The 22,699-nt window shown below is 38.8% G+C and overlaps 1 protein-coding gene across 7 annotated transcripts in view; it reads right to left on the bottom strand.

Annotated features, from left to right (window-relative positions):
* Window positions 1-22,699, bottom strand: part of map4l (microtubule associated protein 4 like) — a 125,811-nt gene that overhangs the window by 11,358 nt on the left and 91,754 nt on the right. For 4 of the 7 annotated variants that reach the window (XM_055014609.1, XM_055014610.1, XM_055014607.1 and 1 more), the window contains 6 exons: window positions 16,804-17,168; window positions 14,451-14,648; window positions 13,144-13,258; window positions 10,698-10,757; window positions 10,089-10,342; window positions 4,372-4,431 (listed from right to left, as the gene is read on the bottom strand). In XM_055014609.1, coding sequence (XP_054870584.1) covers window positions 4,372-4,431; window positions 10,089-10,342; window positions 10,698-10,757; window positions 13,144-13,258; window positions 14,451-14,648; window positions 16,804-17,168 — 1,052 coding nt within the window. The remainder of the gene's footprint in view (window positions 1-4,371; window positions 4,432-10,088; window positions 10,343-10,697; window positions 10,758-13,143; window positions 13,259-14,450; window positions 14,649-16,803; window positions 17,169-22,699) is intronic. The other 3 variants (XM_055014611.1, XM_055014608.1, XM_055014612.1) reach the window with 2 other exon arrangements.

A 22,699-nucleotide genomic window follows, 5' to 3' on the forward strand; every position in this document is an offset into this window, starting at 1 on the left:
TGTCGTTCATGCTTAGTGTGCATACAAATTATAAGGAAGTGATGGGGAATTAGCTGCAACCTTGTTCATGATATCAGGACAAGGGGAAATATTTAGCAAAAGAAAAATAGCTAGAGGCCCAGATTAAATACTGGCTCATTCTGCACATAAAATGTCACACCTTAACGGTTTGAGAAATCTGCCAATGCTACATATCCCAAGTCTGAAAATGGGTAAAGATGCTGCTGACCAAAAACAGTCACAGCAACACACAACAAACCATTAAATAAGAGAAATACAAGACGCAACAGCTACAATAAATATGGGAGAAGATTAAAATGACCTGAAGTTTAGCAGTTATTGCACTCAGGAGAAACTGAGACTGTCTGTGGCTGCGTTTTTGAAACTGTCATCAGTGCATTAGAGTTTGAAAATAGAAATGTTCAGTCATGATGATGACTGCTTATTCACTCACGATGTGTCATCAAATGGACAGGCTAACAAGAAAAAAAACAACTTGATTTTCCCTATAGGAGTATTTAAAGTCTGTGTGTCAAAACTGATTAAAATAATAATATTACTCACAGAAAGAAAGCTTGTTTTTTTTTTTTTTTAAAGAAATGCTATAGAACCACTGTCTACTGTGCACTCACATCACTGCAGAGCCCAATTAGTCGAAACTTTTACTTCCAGTGGAAAAATAGTCAAAACAGTTGGAGATAAAATATTTTATTTTTAATCAATCACATTGTAACTATCATAATCTCAGTTTAGAGATGGGTCAATATAGAATTGTGGTACTTTTTGTAACATAGTTGACATTTTAGCTGTTTTCAGGCCTAAAATCAACATGGCCACCTATATCCAAACACCACATGGCATTTTTACAGAAAGATTCTTCTACATATTATATATACAATTGAGTAAAATTGAAAGTTATTCATAAAAATATTGTAGTAAACCTTTTGACATGCCATAAATCCACACTTGACTCACACACTACTTTATATTAAATAACTCAGAAAGAGGAGAAAGAACATTTTCCATATAATTTTCCATAGACATTTTCCATATGAAATTTGATATATTGCCAAAAAAGAAATACCTGTCATGATTATCTCAACTTAATAAAAAGAACACAATCAAGACAATTTTTGAATAAGATCATTTTATTATTGTTATCTAATTAGAAGGTGGTTATTAAATTCAGACGGTTATTTAGTTGACATTTTAGTGATATCCAGTCATTTTTTATTAACAAGTGATTATAATAAATAATTATGGAATTTGTAAAGACATGATCATAATGAATATAAAAACATTAGTCTTTTAACTTTTAATAAAAATGTATGCAAAATATATCCCATGGACTTCAAAAGTCCCTCAATTATATATTGACCCGGATGATGCTACAGGTGGCCAGCTGCTACTTTTTGCAAGTAAAAGTAGTTTTCAGTGTTGGAAGTTGGTACTGGTTTATTCAATGGTGTAATCCACCAATGACAAACTAAACTTCCCCTTTAATTTAAATGGAGCAAACCTCCTGTTATTGCAGTCGTACCACGGAGGAGACAAAAGGACCCTCCCCTTCCTACATGAGGTCACGCCTTTCAGTGTTGTTGTTGATATCCGTTTCATTGTTCCTGCGGTTGTATTGAGGGGAAAAAAATCCCTGCAGCATACGTACGACGCCATCCTCCATTCCCTCTCAGTCTGTCTTAGTCTCCTTCTCCAGGATGAAAATGGCATGATGACGCAGGTGGCACCAGCAAAGGATGACTCACTGAGCAGTTAGCACATATACACTTAATACATACACACACACACACATACACACACACACACACACACATACACACACACACACACACACCCAGAGCAGCAGCCTGCACACAGTGTTTTCCTCTCCGTGTTTTTCTCCCTGATAGCACATCGTAAACATCCTAATTGATTTCAAGCAGCACAGCTTTACTGGCTGCAAGGTTGCGCTTCATCGTGTCTCCTTAATAGCCGTGAGCTTTCTCATGTTCGCTAAGAAGCTAAAGAGACACATTTCCCCACATTTCTACAAGTGCAAAAAAAAATTTAAAAAGTCAAACTAAACTGGGAGTGCAACAGGAGGGAGAGTTTCCTGCTGAAGATAATACATGATCATTTCAGTGGTTAGTTGCTGCTCAGGATGCCTGTTGTACCTGTATTTGCACTAATGTTTTTCCACAACTGTGTGCTACACATGCATGCATCCTGCATATCTGTAATCCTACAAATGTACTGCACTGAATAGCACACCAAATCAGAACAAAAATAGCAAATAGCACGTATGTTGTTTATTTCTTATACTTCTTTTGTCTGCAGTATGTGGTAATCAATGTGTTTTGGAGATGGCTGAGTAGAAACAGCATCGGGAGCCAAGCACATTGTTTTCAAGATATATGTCGCCAGCTGTGACGTAATTGTACGCAAGAACACTGGTGCAAAAAGGCACAAAGTGGCTGTTAATCTTTAGCTGCACTAAAATCAATGATCATTGGTAGGGTTAAAACAGAAACACATAGCTGACACTTGAATCAATTCTGTGTTGTACAAGGTGAAACATGGAGCACAGTGTGTCACCAAGGGTGTCCTTTACCAAGTGTGTATGGATATGGAGGCGTGGATGATGGTATTGGTGGAGCTAGAAGAGGACGTAGTTTGGTCGGATGTACTGAACAGTGTATGAAGCTCAGGGTATTTAAATGTCATGGTGTTATGGAAATGAAACAAATGAATCAAAAAAACTTCCCAAATTCCAGAGGTAGTAACTGGAGCGGCAACTGGGGCATGATCGCTCACACACGCTGCTAACGGTGTTTGATAAAATAGTCGGTGAAGGTAGAGATGCTGCCTCTGGCTTTAAACTGGAGGTCTGTATGTATTTGTGCTGTGATTTCTTTTCACTCAGAATACGTAGCATTTTTAAACTAAGATAACATTGATAAAAGGAGCTCACAGAACATTTAAAATGTCTCTCTGTTCATTGTTTTCAAAACCAAACAAGCTTTTCCTAATTTAGTCTGAGTTTGTTCAAGATACTGAACACTGAATGAGGAGAAACTATTATTTTAACTGCCATGGCCATCTCCCAAGTGTTTAATTCCAGAGATATTTTGAAGACTTTATTTGTACCTTCCTCTCATTCTACACCTATTTAAATAAATGTAAACTGAGCTAACCTAAGGCTTTTGTATCGATCTGTGTAGCCAGATGACAGGACTGTCATGACTATTCAAATGTGATTCACTGCTGTACTATAATACCATATTTCAGGTTGCTCCATGTTATAGCCTGTGCTCTGGTGCAATATTACACTTGAACCTGTGCAATCCATTCATGCTACAGGGCCTCATCTCTGCAGTCAGCTTTATTTATATACTGTTTATATTTTTCCATATTTATCTTATGGTTTCACTACTGAATGTCCTTTGGTTTTGTGCTTTAACCCTGTAAAATCCACTGTTGCAAAAAAAACTTAAAAACTACAATTTTTTTGCACATTTTTTGCTCATTTTTCTATATTTGGGTTTATATATTATTATTGTTATTATTATTATTATTAATTTTTTGGAGTTATTTGCTATTTTTTCATATTTGGGTATATACATATATATATATATATATATATATATATATATATATATATATATAGATAGATAGATAGATAGATAGATAGATATAGATATAGATATATATAGATATACTTAATTTTAGTTTTTGCAATTTTTTGCTATTTTCAGTATATATATATATATATATATATATATATATATATATATATATATTTTTTTTTTTTTTTTTTTTTTTTTTATTTTATTTATTTATTGTTTTGCTATTTTTTTCTATATTTGGGTCTTAGAAGGCTAATGTTTGCATTTTCTATGCAGCAAGAGGAGACACCAAAGGTTGTCTGATCGTGCTGTTGCCCTAGTATGAAACACAATAATCTTTTACTAGTTTTATTGTCTTATTTACTGTCAGAATACTTTGGTAGAAGATATCATTTTCAGTTAATTCAAAGCTAAAAACTGCCAGAATGAAGCTTATTTATAACCTTAAATACTCCTTCATGTCTACATACATGTTATACATTGTTTTTCATAATTATTTAGATTTTTCAGATTATATGAAGACGGTGACACTGGAAATGTTCCTTTTCTAATACAACCCACAACAAAACAAGCGAGTGCAAGCTGCAGTGTGGACTGATGGTCACGTTCATGTCCTGGTTGGTATGAACAGCGAGGTGTGACGTGTCCTGGTGGATGCAGAATGGGTGACAGATGCAGTGAATGCAGAGCGGAGGAGGGAAGATGTTCTGGTGTGTGAAGTGTGAGGGTGTCGATGGCAAGGACTCACTCTGGCCTTGGCGGCAGGGGTGGAGGAGTCTGATGTCTTGTTGTTCGGGGTGGAGGAGACCTGGGGAGACAACCACCCCCATCGGTCAATACAACCTCGCACCAACCACATGCCACAGCGCAACGGGGTGGAAGAGCAGGTGGAGGGGTGGGGACACGGGGCTGATAAAAAGGAGGATCAATCAGATGAGTGCATGGGCTGTTAGAGCCAATCAGAAGGAAGGATTAGATGGAAGGGGAAAAAAACAGCATGGACCAAAAAGAAGAAACCAAATCTGTTTGCCGAATGTGTGGGTGTATGAATAAGTTAAAGAAGTGATAGTAGTGGCACCAGTTGGATGTAAGATTTATTTACGGGCGAATTGAGCGGGAGGATCAGATGTACTGCATGAGATGGTGGCAAATACTCAGATGGCAGAAAACGGGAGCAGATGGAGCACTTTTAAAAACATGACAAAGATTTACAGTGGATTAGTACAAATAAATTAACATTTGTCCGGTTACTGGCAAGAGCCAATCAGATATCAGCACAAACAGAATCAGAAAACAACAGATAAAATGTCACATTACTGGAGCGTTCTATTGTTCACACACACAGCACCAGTACGGTTCCTGAATACTGAGAATGGAAAGGTTGTTACCAAAACACTCCTGCTGAACGGAAATATTAAAACACAGGATACGCAAACCAATATTAGAATCACAGGAGGCTGAATGAGTCAGTGCCACTTATTATGATGTAGAGGCTTCAGGAGCGTGTTTTTGAAAGGGGAGGCAGACGACACAGCAGGAACGGACCTGCAAAAACTCAGTACATCTGCCTGACGGAGTGAATAGTGGCCAGTAATTACAGTCTGATGCAGACACCCAGAGACTCTGCAGACATTTCCCCCGTTAAATGCTCTTTTGTTGCACAGAAAAATTTGAGGTTAGGCCAATTTCACGGAACCATTTGGAGAGGAAGCAACAGCTCCCTCTCTGCACTGATCTAACTTTAATTGGCTGTGTGATTGTGGCTAAAAGCGGCAGGTTTAGGAAGCGACGAGTCACGGCGAATATGAAACAGGGTGTTGCTAAAAGGAGCGTGCATTCTGTTTGTCTGCATAAATAAAGAGCAGAGAAGGTGTCTGTGGTGGATATGACAAATCTTAAATGGCTTGTGAACCCTGAATACACAGCAACAGACTGCTGTACTTCATCCTGCAGCTCCACAGCCTGAACAGGTTATTGGAATATGGATAGATCTGACAGAAAGATATTAAACTAACAGAGATGAAAGTGCACCTATCTAGGACCACAGAAAGGTAGATTTTTACATTTGCAAATGGAGCAAATGTTTACGTCGACATAAAAAAAAAGCAGAGACAAACTGAAATGAAGCAGCACAAGACTTAAAGACAGACATGAAGAACACATTAACATACAGCAAATGGAGTATGGTGAGAAATGATAATGCACTAAAAGGACTGCAAAAAGTTGAAAACCAATTTGCCATATATACACATACTGGCAAAAACGCCAATATGTACTGTTTATGTTACACAGGAACAATTCAACATTTTGGAAAGTTGGTTTTCTTGCTCAGGAATTCATGTCTGTATACTATATAGCTATACGTACATCTCCAGAATTCACAAATTAACACACTATATATTTCAACTTATCAGCAACAACATTAGAACTGCCTGCCCAACATTGCATAGGTCTCTCTCGTGTTGCCAGAACAGCTCTGAGCCACCAACAAATGGACTTCACAAGAACTCAGAAAATGTCCTGTGGTATCAGGCACCAAGACATAAGCAGCCGATCCTTTTGGGGTTTAAATTCTGAGGTGGGGCCTCATAGGACGGGGTTTTACAGCACTTCCCAATCTGATCAACATCTTGGAATTTAGAAGCCAACTCTTTGTCGTGTTCCTTAAACCGTTCCTGAACAATGTTTGCAGTGTGGCAGGGATTATTATTCTGCCAGAGAAGATCATTGCTATGAAGCAGCGTACGTGGTCTGCAACAGGTAGACCGTACATGTCAAAGTATGCAAGGTTTGCCCAGATCATCACGCTTCCTGATTCCACTGGCTCACTTTCTTCTTATAGTGCATCCTCCTGCCATCTCGTCCCTGGTAAACACCGCACACTGCCGCCACATGATGTAGAAGATAACGCGATTTGTCAGACAAGGCCATATTCTTCCGCTACTTCATGGTCTACTTCTGTTGCTTACTTGTCCTTTGTAGGTGCATTTATGGTAGACAGGAGTCAGCATGGTCTGCTGCTACACAGCTCCATGTGTAGTCATATGATCTGTCACCTTTCTGTCACCAGTATTTAGTCAGTTTGTGTTACAGTAGCTCTTCTGTGGCCTGGCTTCACTTTCTGTGTGCATCAGTGATCCTTGAGCACCGATGACCCTGTTGTCGGTTCACCGGTTCGCTTTCCTTGGACCGCTTTCGGCAGGTACGAAGAGCCAATGGCGACATCCCACAAGACCCGCTGGATTGGAAAAGCTCTGACCCACTCTTGTCCTGGTCAAAGTCACTCAGATCCTTACACTGCACATATTTCCTGCTTCCAACACGTCAGCTAAACCTGAAGGACATTAGCTTAGCCTAGCATAAATACTGAAACCTCTATGAATACATCCACCAACGCTAAACATGGATAGTTGTCAGTAGCATATCTCTGAACACTGAAATAAGAGAGGCCAGCTGTCTCAGTCTGTATGCTAAGCTAATGCTCTGTACTTTGCTAACTGACTCCAAGCTCCAACTTCATTGTGGCTTCAGAATGGCATCAATCTAAGCAACTAAGTATTTCCCAAAATGTCTAAAGTTTCTTGTAATCAAAAACACATGAAGTAATTCTTGAAAATAGTATTTGGTTTGGACACATAGACGTACGCTGTAGGAGTAATAACACAACAATCTGAGGTTAAACAACTGCAGTCTGGGGAAAGGTGGACTCAGTGACAGATAATACAGCAGAGATGGATGGAAGATGAACTGGACTGACAAATTATATCACATGGCAGGGCAGACGGAGGGCAGATGACGTTTGTGATTCAAAGCGACAGCACAATCCTTTCCCCAGGACACACTGTCACAAACACTGACGAGCAACACAGTCCAGCGTCTAAACCACAACATGTCGTGTGACTTTATCCCAGTGGAATAAAGGTAGCATGGAGCAATCTGTACTGTTTTCCAGAGACAGATGTGTGAGATGGAGGCATTAGATGAAGAAAAATACTAGGAGTGATGCACGTTAAAGTGAAGCCAGAGAGACAGCGGAAAGATGAGAGATTAAAAATGTTGATGGAAACCTGATTAGGGAAACAGAGACATAAACAGAGAGACGTATAGTCACCATCTCTTTAATTAACATGTAATGACCTCTAAAATAATCAGCGTCTGCAGGGCAGAGGTGAGGCGTTTCTGAGTCATGGGTGATTTTAAACGGCGTTGGATATCATGAGCTCTTCACATTTGCACATTTAAGGATTGTTGTTAACACGGTTTATCTTCCCCGCTACGCCCTCCCAAGTTTTCATCCTCTACTGTAAGTCTAATCTCAGCTACGCCACACTGGGCTGCTTTACATAGCACAGGAATGAGTACAAGACCCTGACAGCACTGCAGTACAGCACTGCAAATACGGCTGAATCCAGTGTGTTCAGTACAGACTGCGACAGAGCATGCAGTGATCTCCTGTTGGTTTCAGCAGTCTGGCTCAGAAACACTTTCTGAGGAACACATTTACAGCGAATCAAGAAAACTAGTCCTAGTCAGCCCTGCATCAAGAGCAGGAACGATTAACTTTCACTTTATCCTCAGCATCTGTAAGAACATGGTGAACAGTTAAGCTTGAATTATATGCGAAAAGAGGAATTTGGTGTTGACTTTAGACATTTGGTTATTTTGTCAGCCTCTTTTAGAGCTCAAGAAAGCATCTACTTTGTGCAGATTCACCCCTTCTGCCTGTAGCTAAATTTCTCTTTGCTTTGGCATACTTTTCTCCCGAAAACATTTTTTTTCTTCTCTAGAGTGGATGGAGCTGAAATACCAGCCTCGCTTTTTGACATGTCAGCTATGGAAGAATAAAAATGCAAAAAAGTTTTTGGGTTTTTTTTGCACTTACTGTGTCATAACTAAATTGAAACACACACCATTATGAATGTTACAATGAAAAACTGAATTGTTTTTCATCATGATGTGAATAATTCCATGCCACATTAAAATCAAAACACAGCACAGTAAACAAAAAAAAAAAGAAGGTGCGTTGCCTTTCAGAGAGGGCGCTTACGGGGGATCTTCCTGGAGAGTTATCAGCAGGTGGTGACAGTAAAGGTAATTAGTGTCAGCAAGTTAGTCTTAGCTTACAGCGAGTGTTTTTTTGGAGCACGATAAGCCAACGCTAATAACGCCTGTGTTGCCGATGTTCAGATAACAGGATGGATGAATTCTGTCGTCAATGGGCAAAAAGAAAATCTCCCTGAAGTACATTAGATATAATATTGGAAAGCTTCTGTGTTGATTTTGTCACAATAAGCAACTGTTACTATTTTATTAAAGATAAAAAACTATAAAATTGTTCTTGTCAGATGTTTTTCAGGAAATATGTATGACAGTATGTACTGGATTTTACTTTTTCTTGGATTCATTTTAATTTAGGCATTTAAAGTCTTCCGCAGTGGCCAGCTCAGCTTAAGATCTGATGAACTTTTCAGTGCTAGAAAACAAAACAAAACAAAAAAACTGGCTGCAATACTTTTTAGCAAACTTGCGAGCTAATACTTTGGAATCACAGGAGTGCCATAACAAAAGATAAATCTGTTAAAAAAATAAGGAAATAAATGTGTAAGTATAAAGAGGAATAAAAAAAAAATAAACAAAAAATAAATCTGTTAAAAAATAAGGAAATGTGTAAATATAAAGAGGAATAAATAAAAGAATAAATAAAGAATAAATCTTAAAAAATAAGGAAATGAATGTGCAAATATAAAGAGGAATAAATTTTAAAAATAAATGAAGATATGGAAATATAAAGATACATTTTGTCTTTGCTTTTCCCTGTTGTGACAATTACAAAAGGAAAAAGCAATGACAAAGGGAAAAGCAAAAGGAAAAAACACAGGGAAAAGCAAAGACAAAATTTACCTTTATATTTCCATATTTTTTATATTTTTTTTATTTATTCCTCTTTATATTTACACATTTATTTCCTTATTTTTTAACAGATTTTTTTTATTTAGTCCTGTTTGTATTTACACATTTATTACCTTATTTTTAGCAGATTTATTTTTGTATTTATTCTTTTATTTATTCCTCTATATTTACAAATTAATTTCCTTATTTTTTGAACACATTTATTTCTTTATTTGTTTTTTATTTATTCCTCTTTTTATTTACACATCTATTTCCTTATTTTTTAACAGATTTAACCCTTATTATGGCACTCCTGTGATTCCATATGTACAAGTTAACACTGAAAATAATTTTACCTTATAAAGTCTAGATTGACATCTATTGTGAGGACATGTGTGGTTCTGAAAGTCTTTTGACTGAAACATGTTATTATGATGTAAATCACATAGCAGCTGTTTGAGTTACAAACCACCCGCTGCCAAATCATTTGCTGATACAAGAAAATCATTCTGCAGCATTTCAGGAATCTTGACAGGTACATCACTACTCTGAATTATTCATGGCCCTCCTGCCTACCTTTCCTCCGCCAGGCTGGTACTTGATGTTGTCGATGGATCCGATCTTGGAGCGGATGTTCTTCAGGTCCGGTGTCGGGGCGTTGATGGGTCGGGGGGTTCGGGGGGCGCGAGGAACCGCCGGCTTCTTCTCCAGCGGGGTCTGCTTGGGCACGGGGGGTTTGGTGATGACCCGGCGGCGGTGAGTGGTGGCCTCGCCGTTAGTGGAGGCAGCTGGAGTGGCAGGAGTGGCGGTGGAGGCCGGGCGAGGACGGGCTGCAGAGAAAGTGTTGAAGAACAGTCACTACAACTTCTGGTTAACGTGTGTATAGCTGGCCATTTAATCTGAAACAAGTAAAGTAAATGCTGTGTATCTATCATAGAAGAGGAGCTGGTGGTCTCAGTAATCATCACTGAGGTATATATCAGCTTTTAACATAATATTGTACTTAATAATTTAACAGGACAATATAAATCCTAAGCACACTTAGGGCAGCCTTTGTACCCATGGATGTGAGATTGTCACTGATTTTATTCTGGTGGCATTTGTAGAACTGCATGAAAACAGCATTAAACAAATTAATATGTTCTCACAAAACTTTTTCCTGATGATGTATTTTACTTTTCTTACCTGCAGTCTTGGATTTCTTGGCCTCTCCAGTCTTGTTCTCAGTCTTGTCATTCTTGTTAGCTGCGATTAGAAGAGAGAGCATAAGGGTAAATATGTAACTGAGGGACTTTCGAAATCCATGGGATATATCCTATATACATTTTTATTAAAAGTAAAATAAAACAAATATTTTATGTTCATTATGATCATGTCTTTACAAATTCCATAATTATTTATTATGGAAACAATCATTTATTAATAAAAAATGACTGGATATCACTAAAATGTCAACTAAATAACCGTCTGAATTTAATAACAACCACCTTCTAATTAGCTAAACAATAATAAAATGAACTTATTCACAAATAGTTTTGATTGTGTTCTTTTTATTAAGTTGAGATAATCATGACAGATATTTCTCTTTTGGCAATATATCAGTTTTTATATGGAAAATAACAAATTATATCTGTGTCCAAGAAGTCACTTTCAACTAAGTTACCCATTACAAAAACACCTCTCCAGGAAGTGTGTTAATTCCAGATCACATGACCTGCTCCACATGATGTCATTTCCTCCTGAAGAAAAGACTGGCCAGACTCCAAGGCTTTCTGAGTTATTTAATAAAAAGTAGTCAACAGGTTTACTACAATATTTTTATAAATAACTTTCAATTTCAATTTTACTCAATTGTATATATAATATTTAGAAGAATCTTTCTGTAAAAATGCCATGTGGTGTTTGGTTATAGGCGGCCATGTTGATTTTAGGCCTGAAAACAGTAACAATGTCAACTATGATAGAAAAAGTCCCGCAATTATATATTGACCCATATGCAGTTAACCTAGCACTCATTTTGGCATTAAAAAACATGACACTGGGAGTGAGAGCCAAGTAATACTTCAACAGTTTTCGTGTTGTCTTGTTCATGGATCAGTGCATGAACGACCTTATAGGGTCCGATGTTACCTAACTGGTAGGATGACTGGGTGAATTTCCTGTTAAATTAGTTTGCTGCATACATTTTAATTCTCCTTCTGCAAACTTTACTTGCAATTTATAAATGTTAAAGCAACTAACTAGATGCCATGTGGGCAGCTGAAAATCTTGAATCCATGAAGCACCTTGTTCTACTCAATACTTTCTAACCTTAACCTTTAACTTCTAACCCTAGCTCATTATTTTGCATCAACATCCATCTCTTCGCTCTCATTAACCTTGTTTCCACCAAAAGCCCGCAGCTGTTTTCCACATGGGAAGTGCTAATAAACTAGTAGTGGTAAGTAACTACGTACAATTTATTTAAATCTGTCACCACATTTCAAAGTAAAAGGCTGCATAGTTTACTGAGCTATATTTATTCAACCTCTACAGTTACTTATTACAGTGCAGGTTCTGAGGTCAATGTCTTTTAAAGGGTATATATGAATGATGACACGTTTATACAGTAAATAAAACCATGTCATAGTATACTAAATAAAAATTTGTAAAATGAGTAAAATAATCAGTAGTCATAAGCCAATATTATTAATCAGAGGTCCATCTTTAGTAAATGTAAAATTTCTTTTCGGCCAGACTCACAATTCCAAAAAGCACTTATTATCTACTTGATGTAACAGAAAACTGTTTGCAAATTTAGATTGTTACGACTATAATTACAAGTGGTAAAAAACTAAAAAGCTTGGAACAGAAAGCGTCAACAGGTCACTGTTGTCTTTTGCCAAAGTCCCATCCTGAAGGAAAATTTGGAAATAATTAGCTGTTGATAGCCAACAATCGCAAAATCCTGCCACAGACAGGATTTCCCATCCAACAGAATCCTTCAGTTGACTGCTCACATAGTGTTTCTGACATCAAAGAGCTTCTGGTGTGGTGAAAATTGTCACTCGAGTCACTTCTGACAGCATGTCCATTGTGTCTGTAAAGCCTGCTTGGATGTAATGCTGCCATCATGTGGCAGACGCTTTGTGAAAATGGCCTAAACTGCTGCCATTGTGGCAAAAGTCACAAAGGTGATGTAGTTCACTCATGCAGCTAAAATGAAAGATGAACCTCGCAGTACATAACACCTATCGCTGTGAACCGGCTGAATGAATCATGTTCTCTGAGGGCGCTGAGCTGAAGCGCACAAAAAGCCGAAAGTCTGTTTGACTAACACGTCTCAGACTGACTCATAGCTGCCTCGCTTGGAGAGGTGAGATGCTGTTGTGATGTGCAGATAAAAATACCAGTCTGATGTCTGCAAAAGCCAAATCTTGAATCCAATTAAGTGTAACATATGCTAGCGATTCAGCTAGCCTGTTGCCTGGAGTGGTGCCAGTCTACATTGTGAGTCATTGCTCAGCTACTGTACCGAGTTCAGGTCCTGCTACAGAGGTCATGCTGCACTGAACCAACCAAAGGAGAGGCAGCACTGTTCAGATCACAGGAGATGTAACACAACAAGTGAAACTCTACTGGATGTTTTTACCTGCAGCTTTGTTTCCAGCAGGTGCAGAGGAGCCATTCTTATTGGCAGTTGAGCGTGGGGTGGGTGTGGCCTTTGGCACAGATGGACGCTTCTCAGTTGTACCATTTTCAGGAGTCTGGGAATAAAAAGAGAGGAGACATAAATAGTTGTGGGTGTGTTTTTTAATGTTGTAGTGACTGCTCTCACTGGCTTCGCCAGTGGTTTTCAAACTCTTTTTGCTTATTTCATAGGATATTCTTTGAAAACTTGTTGTTTCGTGAGTTTGGTGGTATTTTTACTGATCAATATGACAAATGAGTATGACAGAAAAACACTGACAACCATTTGGTTTGCTTTTGATGCACAACATGGGTCAAGAGATATCCGTTTTCCATTGACTATGGGTCACTTTTGACCCATGTTGTGCATCAAAGGGTTAACTGGTTGTCACATCAAGGAAAAGATTTGAGAATGTTTTCCATTATCAGTCTTATCGGTCTAGTTCATAGCATCAAACATTATGGAGTTCCTGTCCTGAAGGAAAACAATATTTCTTCATCACACTTTAAGATTTTGTAATGCTTTCCCTTTTAACTCTGTCCTCTATCCTTATTAGTCCCTGCTCAGATGCTGGAAAGTTATCTATTGAGCCCCAACACAACCGAAGAAAAGCTAGAGCTAGTATTATGTGAAGCTGCTACAGCAAAAAATACTGAAACAGGTATATGAAGTGATTCTAAAAGATGCGCAAGAAACCAAGTGATGTACATATAAGAAGTCCTAGAAGATAGAAGTGGATGAACCTGGTTACACAACGCCTGCAAGGAGGCAGAGACAATTGCATCGGTCAGCGTTATACCTGGTATTCTGTTTGTATGGGAGTTTTGATCTGATAAAGATCCGAGCCTGAGCACACAAATCTGAGACCAGATATTTGCTGAGAGCTCAGAAGCAGTCTAAGTGCAATGAAATGCACTCAAACTGAAGCACAGGACATTTGTGCAGCAACAGTTTGAGCAGTAGCTAAGCAGATTTGCACCCAAGCAGGGGCTATTTAAAAGAGAGGCTCAGGCTTTTGAGAGAAAGCAATACAAAATCTGAACGTAAAATAAATAATGCTCTCCGATTGAAAGAACAGGCTCTCGATTAATGATAGGAAGTAGCTCCATAGTGTGTTACCTCTAATCATTTGAGAAATGCACTTTGAAATGTAATGTGACGGATCATGTTTCAGTTGTCCAAAATATGTACATCCAGACCAGAATGCAGACTGAGAGTCATTCATTGTGTTTGCAGAGAAGAAAAATGTCTATGTGTCTTATACTTACCTTGGCAGCCTTGTTGGAACCAGTTGCTGTTGGCGGCCGCTTGGCAGCGGTCGGCGTGGTTGCCTTGGGTACAGGGCTTTTTTTATTGGCTGAGGCTGTGGTGGGGGAGGGGCGTTTGGCCGAGTTGGCCTCGCCATTGGTGGAGAGGGTGGATGGGCGCGATTTGGCTGAGTTTGGTTTGGTTGAACCCACATCAGGCTGGTGATGATGGAATTTAAAGATGCCAAAATAACGGTATAGAAAGACAGAAGAGGAAAGAGAGAAAAAAGAAGGACGACAGCGAGAGATACAGGAAGAAAAAGCAGAGATGACATCACTGATTGCAATGACAGCATGACATGACAGCACAGCCAGCAACCGTATGACAATCTCAACACAGGTCATACATTTTAAAACCGCATTAGCAATTTATAACCATCTTGGAGAGCTCATGAGCAGTGAATTATAAAATTATAAGCCTCAAATGAGATGAAGTAAGCAGCAGTCTTCATGTAGCATATGATATGAAAAGATGTCAGATATTGGACACAGTCAAACACCAACACTGCATCTCAGCAAACACACAACACACGGAAACAAAGACTCCATCCACAAAATATTTATTGCACAGAAAAACTTGTCTGCATATCTCCATTAAAAAGACAGCATTAGAAACTTGGTGAAGTAGTGACAACTCTAAGAGCTACTTGCTAAACTACTGTAGCTGGTATGCTAACATCGGCTAGCAACATGCTGGTGTGACAGGAGCTTAGTTGGGCTTAGCGTCTTCTTAGGCTTCTGTTTGTTTTCTATGGACTGTGCCAGTTACTCCCAACTTATTCAAAAAGGGAATAAATTTATACCGCCTTGCTGGCTTTGTAACTGTAAGTTAGTCCATTGGCTCGGTTGTTAACCAGAGGCCTGTATGACAAAGCAGAATTTGTGGTTTGCAGCATAACTTCAGGTTTCACTCTGGGTTTTCAGGGCTATTATGATGGTTCATCTTATGCTGAACAAGTAACCTGCTCCAGAGCAGGGTATGTTCAAGATAACAGGCCATAATGTATGAATACATCACCTCTGGACCTATCAATTATCTTGAAAAATGGCATCATCATTCCTGGAAGAGCCTGTGAAGCTCTGTGTGGAGATTGTGAGATGATCTAGTGCGAGTTTTAAGAGCTGCAAAAGCATATATTTGTTCTTTACTAGCTGTAGCTGAAAGAAATATACTGAGAATGAGATTAAATGTTATTATGCTACTTGATAATTTATTCATTAAAAAAATTGGTCTTTTGTGAGTAGCATAAAGGGACTACAGTATAATTTCAATTAAAAACAATAAAAAAAACTTCAATAAGATTCTGTTAAAGCCTGTATGAGGCAGTGATACCTATAAGCAGATTTACTTTTCATTGTTTGCCAGATTTCCTTCATGGTTTTAGGTGCAGCAGCATAAGACACCTGCTTTGCTTTTAGCCTGTATGATATTATTTATTTATCATAGTTTATGATTGCAGTTTATTTGTTTATTTTATTTAATTTTTTAATGAGAAATAGACCCATCTATTTTTGCAACTGGTCCTGGATTTTTACACTTAATGAGACCATATAGTGAAAAGATAATCAGGATATGTTAATTTCTTTGTAGTTCTGGCCCTAGATCATGATGGTCTAAAAAACCAAGCCTGTTTTTCATTGATAAGTCAACCAAATAGAAACAATCCTAAAACCATTCTGATTATCGATTAATAGTTTGTCAACATTCCAACCTTCTTATCAGTCAAACCTATCAGATTTTAGACTGTTGTTCAAACACAACAGGGAAACCTATAGTCATTAGATACTGATATTCAATTGCAGTGGCAAATAAATGATGCATTTCCTCTCTGGTTTTCTATTCACTCCAGATGCTTTGCTATAGCTCAGTGAAAATTTGCAAGTAAAAGTTCACCAAAACTGAACTTTATGGAACAGATTTGCACTGATTTGCTTCAACCATGCGAGCAAATCCACGGACTGCAGCATTTCTACAGCAAATTTTCACACATCAGACACACACAGAGATGCACATCCACTCATTCGACCAGCAGAAGCAGCAAAAGCAGAGCAGGGACTGAAGTGGAAGATGATTTCTGTAATCAGCTCCAGCACCAGTTGAAGCTGGTAAAAGTTGGTGTGTCTTGCTCAAGGACACTTTAACAGACTTTTGTTGGACACACCGGCTGTGTGAGTTCAAAGCTCTGACCTCAGGGTGACAAGACTGTTTGTGTAACCGCTGGGTACTTTGCCACCTCGACTGTGTGAATCTGTGTGCAGGAAATGTGTGTGGACGACGCTTTGTGTGAGTACATTGTGCGTTTGCGAGACCCACCTTGCTCTTGCTGTCGGGACTCGGCAGGGTCTTGCTGCCGTTGCCTGTCGGAGACTTGGCCGTGCTTTTCCCTCCTTTATCGTCCTTCTTCTCAACCGGCTTCTTCTCCTCTTCCTTCTTCTCGTCTTTGTTGGTCTTCTCCGGCTTGTCCACCTTCTCCGCCTTCTCAGCGGTCTTGCTGTTTTTCTCCGCATTCATTTTCTCCATTTTTTCCTCGTTTTTGAGGATCTTCTCGGACTTCTGGTTCTTGTCTGGAACGTTGTCCTTCTTCTGCTGCTCTTCCTTCTTGTCAAAGGTGTCAATCTTGTCTGTCTTGCCGAACATGATGTCCATCTTCTCCTGCTTGTCTTTGTTGTCAGATTTCACTGGGAGAGAAAGATTGTTTTGGTCAGCATCAACAAATTTCAGCAAAACCATGTTGAGTATGTATGAAAGACCAGTAATGGGGAAAAAATGAAAATCTAATAAAACTTATCACCATTCATGAAAATGCTGGAAAGTATTAATGAACACAATGCCTCGCCGTTAAAAAGTAAAACTACAGCAGAATTTTTAGACAGGATTTGGGGGGCTATTGTGTACCAAAGAGATGCACATTTCAAGCATAATTTAGTTTACAATTTTTATACATAGCACATTATTTCTTGTATTCATATTTTACAGGCAGGTCACAGAGGTCCTAATGAAAACCAGGAATTTCACAAACATTTAAAAAAACAATAATAAAATTACTGTCTATATTTGGAACAATGACTCATATGTTTTCTTTACTATATGGTTCAGGTTTGAAAAAGATGTAGTCATGTTTCAAACAAACGAGCAGCTCTGTTGACCCGTCCGTCCACCCCAAGAGAGGCCAATGCCAGGCCAGTCTAAGCTATGAAGAAATCCTTTCCATTAAAAAAAGTTAAATCTTCATATGTAATCTCTGTAATATGTTGTGTTTATGTAATATAACCATCAGCAACATGCGTCACATCAAATATTTTCCGAGCTGCGACTCCACTTTTGTTATTTATAAATTTCAACGTCATGTGGAAAACTTAATGTAGGTCGTGGCAGCAGATGATTCTGGGTCTGGTTGGTAAACAGGCCAACCCCATTTATTTTATTGCACTGCCTTATGTAAGCATTCATAATGACGATGCTGTACACTTAAAATCCATGTCAGTAGGGTCATATGAAATCCTGATAGAGTCGGGAAACAGACTGTTTTGTAAGAACTGATTTGTCTCAGTTTTTATAAGACTGATGCCTCTTTTCTTTCCTGTTTCTCTCATGTGCTGTCTTTAAATTCAGATGTGGAACTATAAATTGATGTGCTCATATTGCTACAACATATCACTGTTGTTGTTAAAGGTGCTAGACAAATTAAATTTACAACTTGTGCAAACACCTCCTACCCTTGATAAGTACTTCTCAGTAAACTATAAAAGTCACAGCACACAAACGGGCAGACAATGAACAAAACAAAACAAAAACTCCAGGAGAGAAAGCAGCACTTAAGAAGGAACAGGTTTTACCGGCCGTACCAAAAATAAATAGACTGTCTGCCTTGTTTTAAAGGTCTTGTTGGTGTTTGCCTCCCTGATTGAGCAATTTAAATTATTCCACAGTAGTGGAGCTCAGAATAAAAGGGCTCTGACATCAATCGAGAACTTAATAATCCAGGGAATGATGGAATAGCCGGCATCCAGAGATTTGAGAGTACGTCAGGAGACAAGATGCAGATCTATGAAATGTTATTATGCTACAAACTGTTGAAAATTTCTGCACCTCACTGTTAAAAATGAGCAAACTCAGGCAATGTAGTGAGATATGGAAGAAAGTCATCCTTGTGATGGCATCACTGATTTCAGTTTTGTCTTTATTTAGATGGAGAACGTTCTCAGATAGCCAAAACATTCAATGCTGTATATACATGCAGAAGAAGAATGATGCACAGGTGAGATGTGGGAATATGATTACAAAATCACGCTTTCTTAAAATAACATTTAGTGTCGTTGGATTTCAGTGTTCTTCACACTTGAATACGAAAACACAGGAAACTCCATCCTCCTCAGAGGAAACTTTAGGTCAGACTGGGTAGCAGCACCAGCGTCGCTAATAACTGACTCATGGGACGAGCAGAGAAAAAGACAGAATTAAGTAAAAGTAAGAGGAAATGAGGAAAGATGAGCAAAAGCAAAGGGAGATGGTGACAGGATTTTTGAGCTTGATGTGGCTGAGGACAGACAGCATTCAGGGCTGAGGGGTGGAGGGGACTGAAAAAGACAGGGGCCCTTTGTTTCTACCAAGACATCTCTTACGTAACTGTGATACTGGACAGACATGGCTCCCCTGTGCCCTAATGTCCTCTCATTTCCCTCTGTGCTGAGGTTCGCTGTGCAATAACTGCTCTGTTCTCTCTGAAACAATGCCAATTTACTGCCGTTGTGTTTTCTCCAGCAATCAGGCAGGCAAAGCAGCCGCCAGAGCTGCCATTATATGTGACACATGTTGGCTTTAAACTGTAGCTGTAGCCGCTCAGCCTGGAGACCAGATCACATACAGGCTAAGATTACATGCATGGAAAATTCTCACATGAAACAGCTCGTGTGTGGTGATGCAGGTAACAGAAAACACGCAGTATGTTGAGCACAGTGTTACTGTCGTTTTGATTTGTTGATCCTCCTGCATCTCTGTTAGTACTGTCGACCACTGCAGTGTTGTCATCCTTTATCAAGCTGTACTGAAGTGAGTCTCAGTGTTAAGCTGATGTTAATGCAAACTCAAAATCTGCTGCAGCTGCTTCTCAAAGCCTCTCAGTGGCACCTACTTGTTCCATGAATTTTAATGTCCTTAATTCCGAGATGCCTCACAGTGTTTTGGTCCTGTCTGAATTTGGTGTCTGACAGAAAATAAGCGTCGATATTATCCATTTCATTTATGCAGCAGCAGGAGAGGAACTAAAAAGATGGTTTTGACAACAAAGTGGATTAGGGCCTCTGACCTCTGCAGCTACAGGGAGTATTGAGCATAAACCATCATCATAATATGCATTGTAATACTACTCAGAAACTGAACGACTATATCCCATAGACCAAAAACAGCCATGTCACAGTTACTACAATCTGATTCAACACCCTCCATCAACACATATTAAAGCAGAAATCATTGCTGAGAGTTCGGCTTTGTTGATCCTGGCTGTCACAGACAGTGCCAATCAGTGCAACAAAACACATCTCCACCAGTTTAGCAGTGCCTTTTGACAACACTGTCGGCTTCAATCAGTTGGATCAAAATCAACTGAGCACAACCACAGATATTGTATTTTTCATTCCACAAATTCTTCCTCCTGGCAGCTACATTAAGCACAAGTTCAGCTGGTGATTCAGGCGTATTCTGCTGGTAGGGAGCCTCTCGACTGAAATAAGATGAGAAGTTTACAGAGGTCTCATCAGGTCACTTCTTTTTAATGCAGCACCTCCAGATTTTTACTTTCAAACTTGTAGTTTTCAGGCCTACAGATCAGGGGTGTCAAGCTCATTTTAGTTCAAGGGCCCAATCACACCCCACTGGGCCCACATTCAGCCCAATTTGGTCTCAAGTGGTCCAGACCAGTGAAATCAGAGCATAATAACCTATAAATAACAACAACTCCAAAGTTTCCCCTTTGTTTCAGTGCAAAAAAGTACTAGTTCTGAAAATGTTCACATTTAGGGAACTATCTTTTCACAAAACATTATGAGCAACCTGAGATTTCTTAAGAAAAATAAGTTTCATTTCAACAATATTTTGCTCATTTATACGTAAACTCACAGATCACAGTGTATTTACAAAGGCACAAAACATTTAGGTGTCTGAACCGAACAATCTAGTATTTTACTCTATGATCAAACCAACATGTCAAGATCTAGAAATTACTTTAAATTTAAGGTTTTACAAATTCCCAATTTGCGCTTAATGTCTTCTCTGTAATTTTTACACTTTGTAAAGTCGTCCCAGCAGTAAAGATTGACTATATCTGTCTTAAAACTGCAGGGTACCAAATGGCCATCTCAAAAACACAAATTTTCAAAGTTTTCTTACAATTCTACAAATCAGTCTCCAGTTTGAACATGTATGGATGAATCTCTCCAATATTACAGTTTGCTCATGTACAGAGTAGGTCTGTTGTGTTTAGGCATAGGTGTTCTAATGGAGATCAAAGATGCAACACTAACACTGGGTTATAATTTATTTTCATACATTTGGCCATTTGTCCTATCAGTATAATAACATTGTAAAGTGAAAATAAATAGTTAAAACAATCTCCAATCAAAGTCAGGGATAGTTTTTCTTTCAGAACTGTGATGACTCTGCTAAAAAGAAGCCAGCTGCATCCAGTAATGCAAGTATTCATTCAGGCAGACGGACTGTAAATCCTGAGTTTAGACAGATTTATTTGAAAGAGGAAATGAACATTAGAATTATGACCCTTCTGACCTCGTAAACGTCCATCACAGTTTTACAGGCCGGTTTCAACTTCCAGCACAATGGAGGATTATATGCGACATTTCAAGCCGTGCTCGCATTAGTTTTATCCTGAAATAAAGTGGTTTGGATAATCTGAGTAAACTTTTTTTTGTCCAACAGTCAGATTGCTAGTGTGGTGATGCTGCCATGTTCCCAAATCTCTGCAAATGACTTGATGAGCACAGTGTTGTTACTAGAAAAGCACTCAGAGAGCGCAGTACTCCACCAAAGTTGTTCATTCCCCCATATGGCACTGTCAGAAATGCAGCATATTTTTGTACATTATGTACAGATACCAAATCACGTGACCTAAATATGTAGCAGGCCATGGGAATTGATGGGATTCAGAAACACCCCCACAATTTAATCAATTGTTCCTTGTATCATTTCTGATGGATAAGTCCCGATAAGTCCGCAGCAGGGGATTTGTAGTATGATTGCAATCATGTGATCATCAGCAGGTAGAACGTGGTGTTCACTTGTATCCATGCTGCTATCTCGCAATGATACAGAAATCCTTAACAAATCCGTGGATCCAGATTATAAGCTGCATCACTGCCAAAATCTAATCACTTGGTCCTTGTATCATTTCTGACCTTCCTTGAAAATGTCATCCAAATCCGTTAGTCCATTTTTGAGTAATGTTGTTAACAGACGGACAGACAGACAGACAAACCAACGCCGATCGTCACATAACTCTGCCGAGTAACAACAAAAAAAAAAAACTACTACCAAAATGGGTGCAAAACAACCACAAAGTAGCATAAAACCACAAGGAGGCTCAAAATTATCCCAAATTGACATAAAATAACAAAACTGTGACTAAAATGGGTGCAAAAAGACAAAAAAAAACTAACAAAATCAGCACAGAAGAACCACAAAGTAACATAAAACCACAATTAAAAGAAAGGCAAAGATGGCTTGAAATTGATGTAAAATAACCAAAAGGTGACAAAAAATGACTACAAAAACATACAAAACCACCACAAAAGGATGCATGTCCGTTTATGAGTAATGTTGTGCACAGACGGATTCACGTACGCTGATCGTCACATAGCTCCGCCGCGTTCCTTGGCGGAATAATAACCAATAGAAACAACAGCCGAGAGTATGAAGACAAGATGAGATTAGCAAAAAACAAAATAATCATTTAACATGGCAGGCATTTGTATGATATAAATTTGCCTGTTACTCAGCAACAACATGAACCTCCACTGGGAAACCCGCAAAGATTGCTCTAACTAATAAATATATGCTGTCTGATGCTGTGAACATCATATTTTACCAATTAGTGACCTCACTGCTCATCCTGTGGCAGTTTTCATCGCTGCATCGCTGCAACACCAGCTACATGACTCATCTAACATGAAACTGGCTGGCTGCGAAAACAGAGGATCCA

Source organism: Amphiprion ocellaris, chromosome 10 (genome assembly GCF_022539595.1).
Source record: "Amphiprion ocellaris isolate individual 3 ecotype Okinawa chromosome 10, ASM2253959v1, whole genome shotgun sequence".
Taxonomy (NCBI): Eukaryota; Metazoa; Chordata; class Actinopteri; family Pomacentridae; genus Amphiprion; species Amphiprion ocellaris.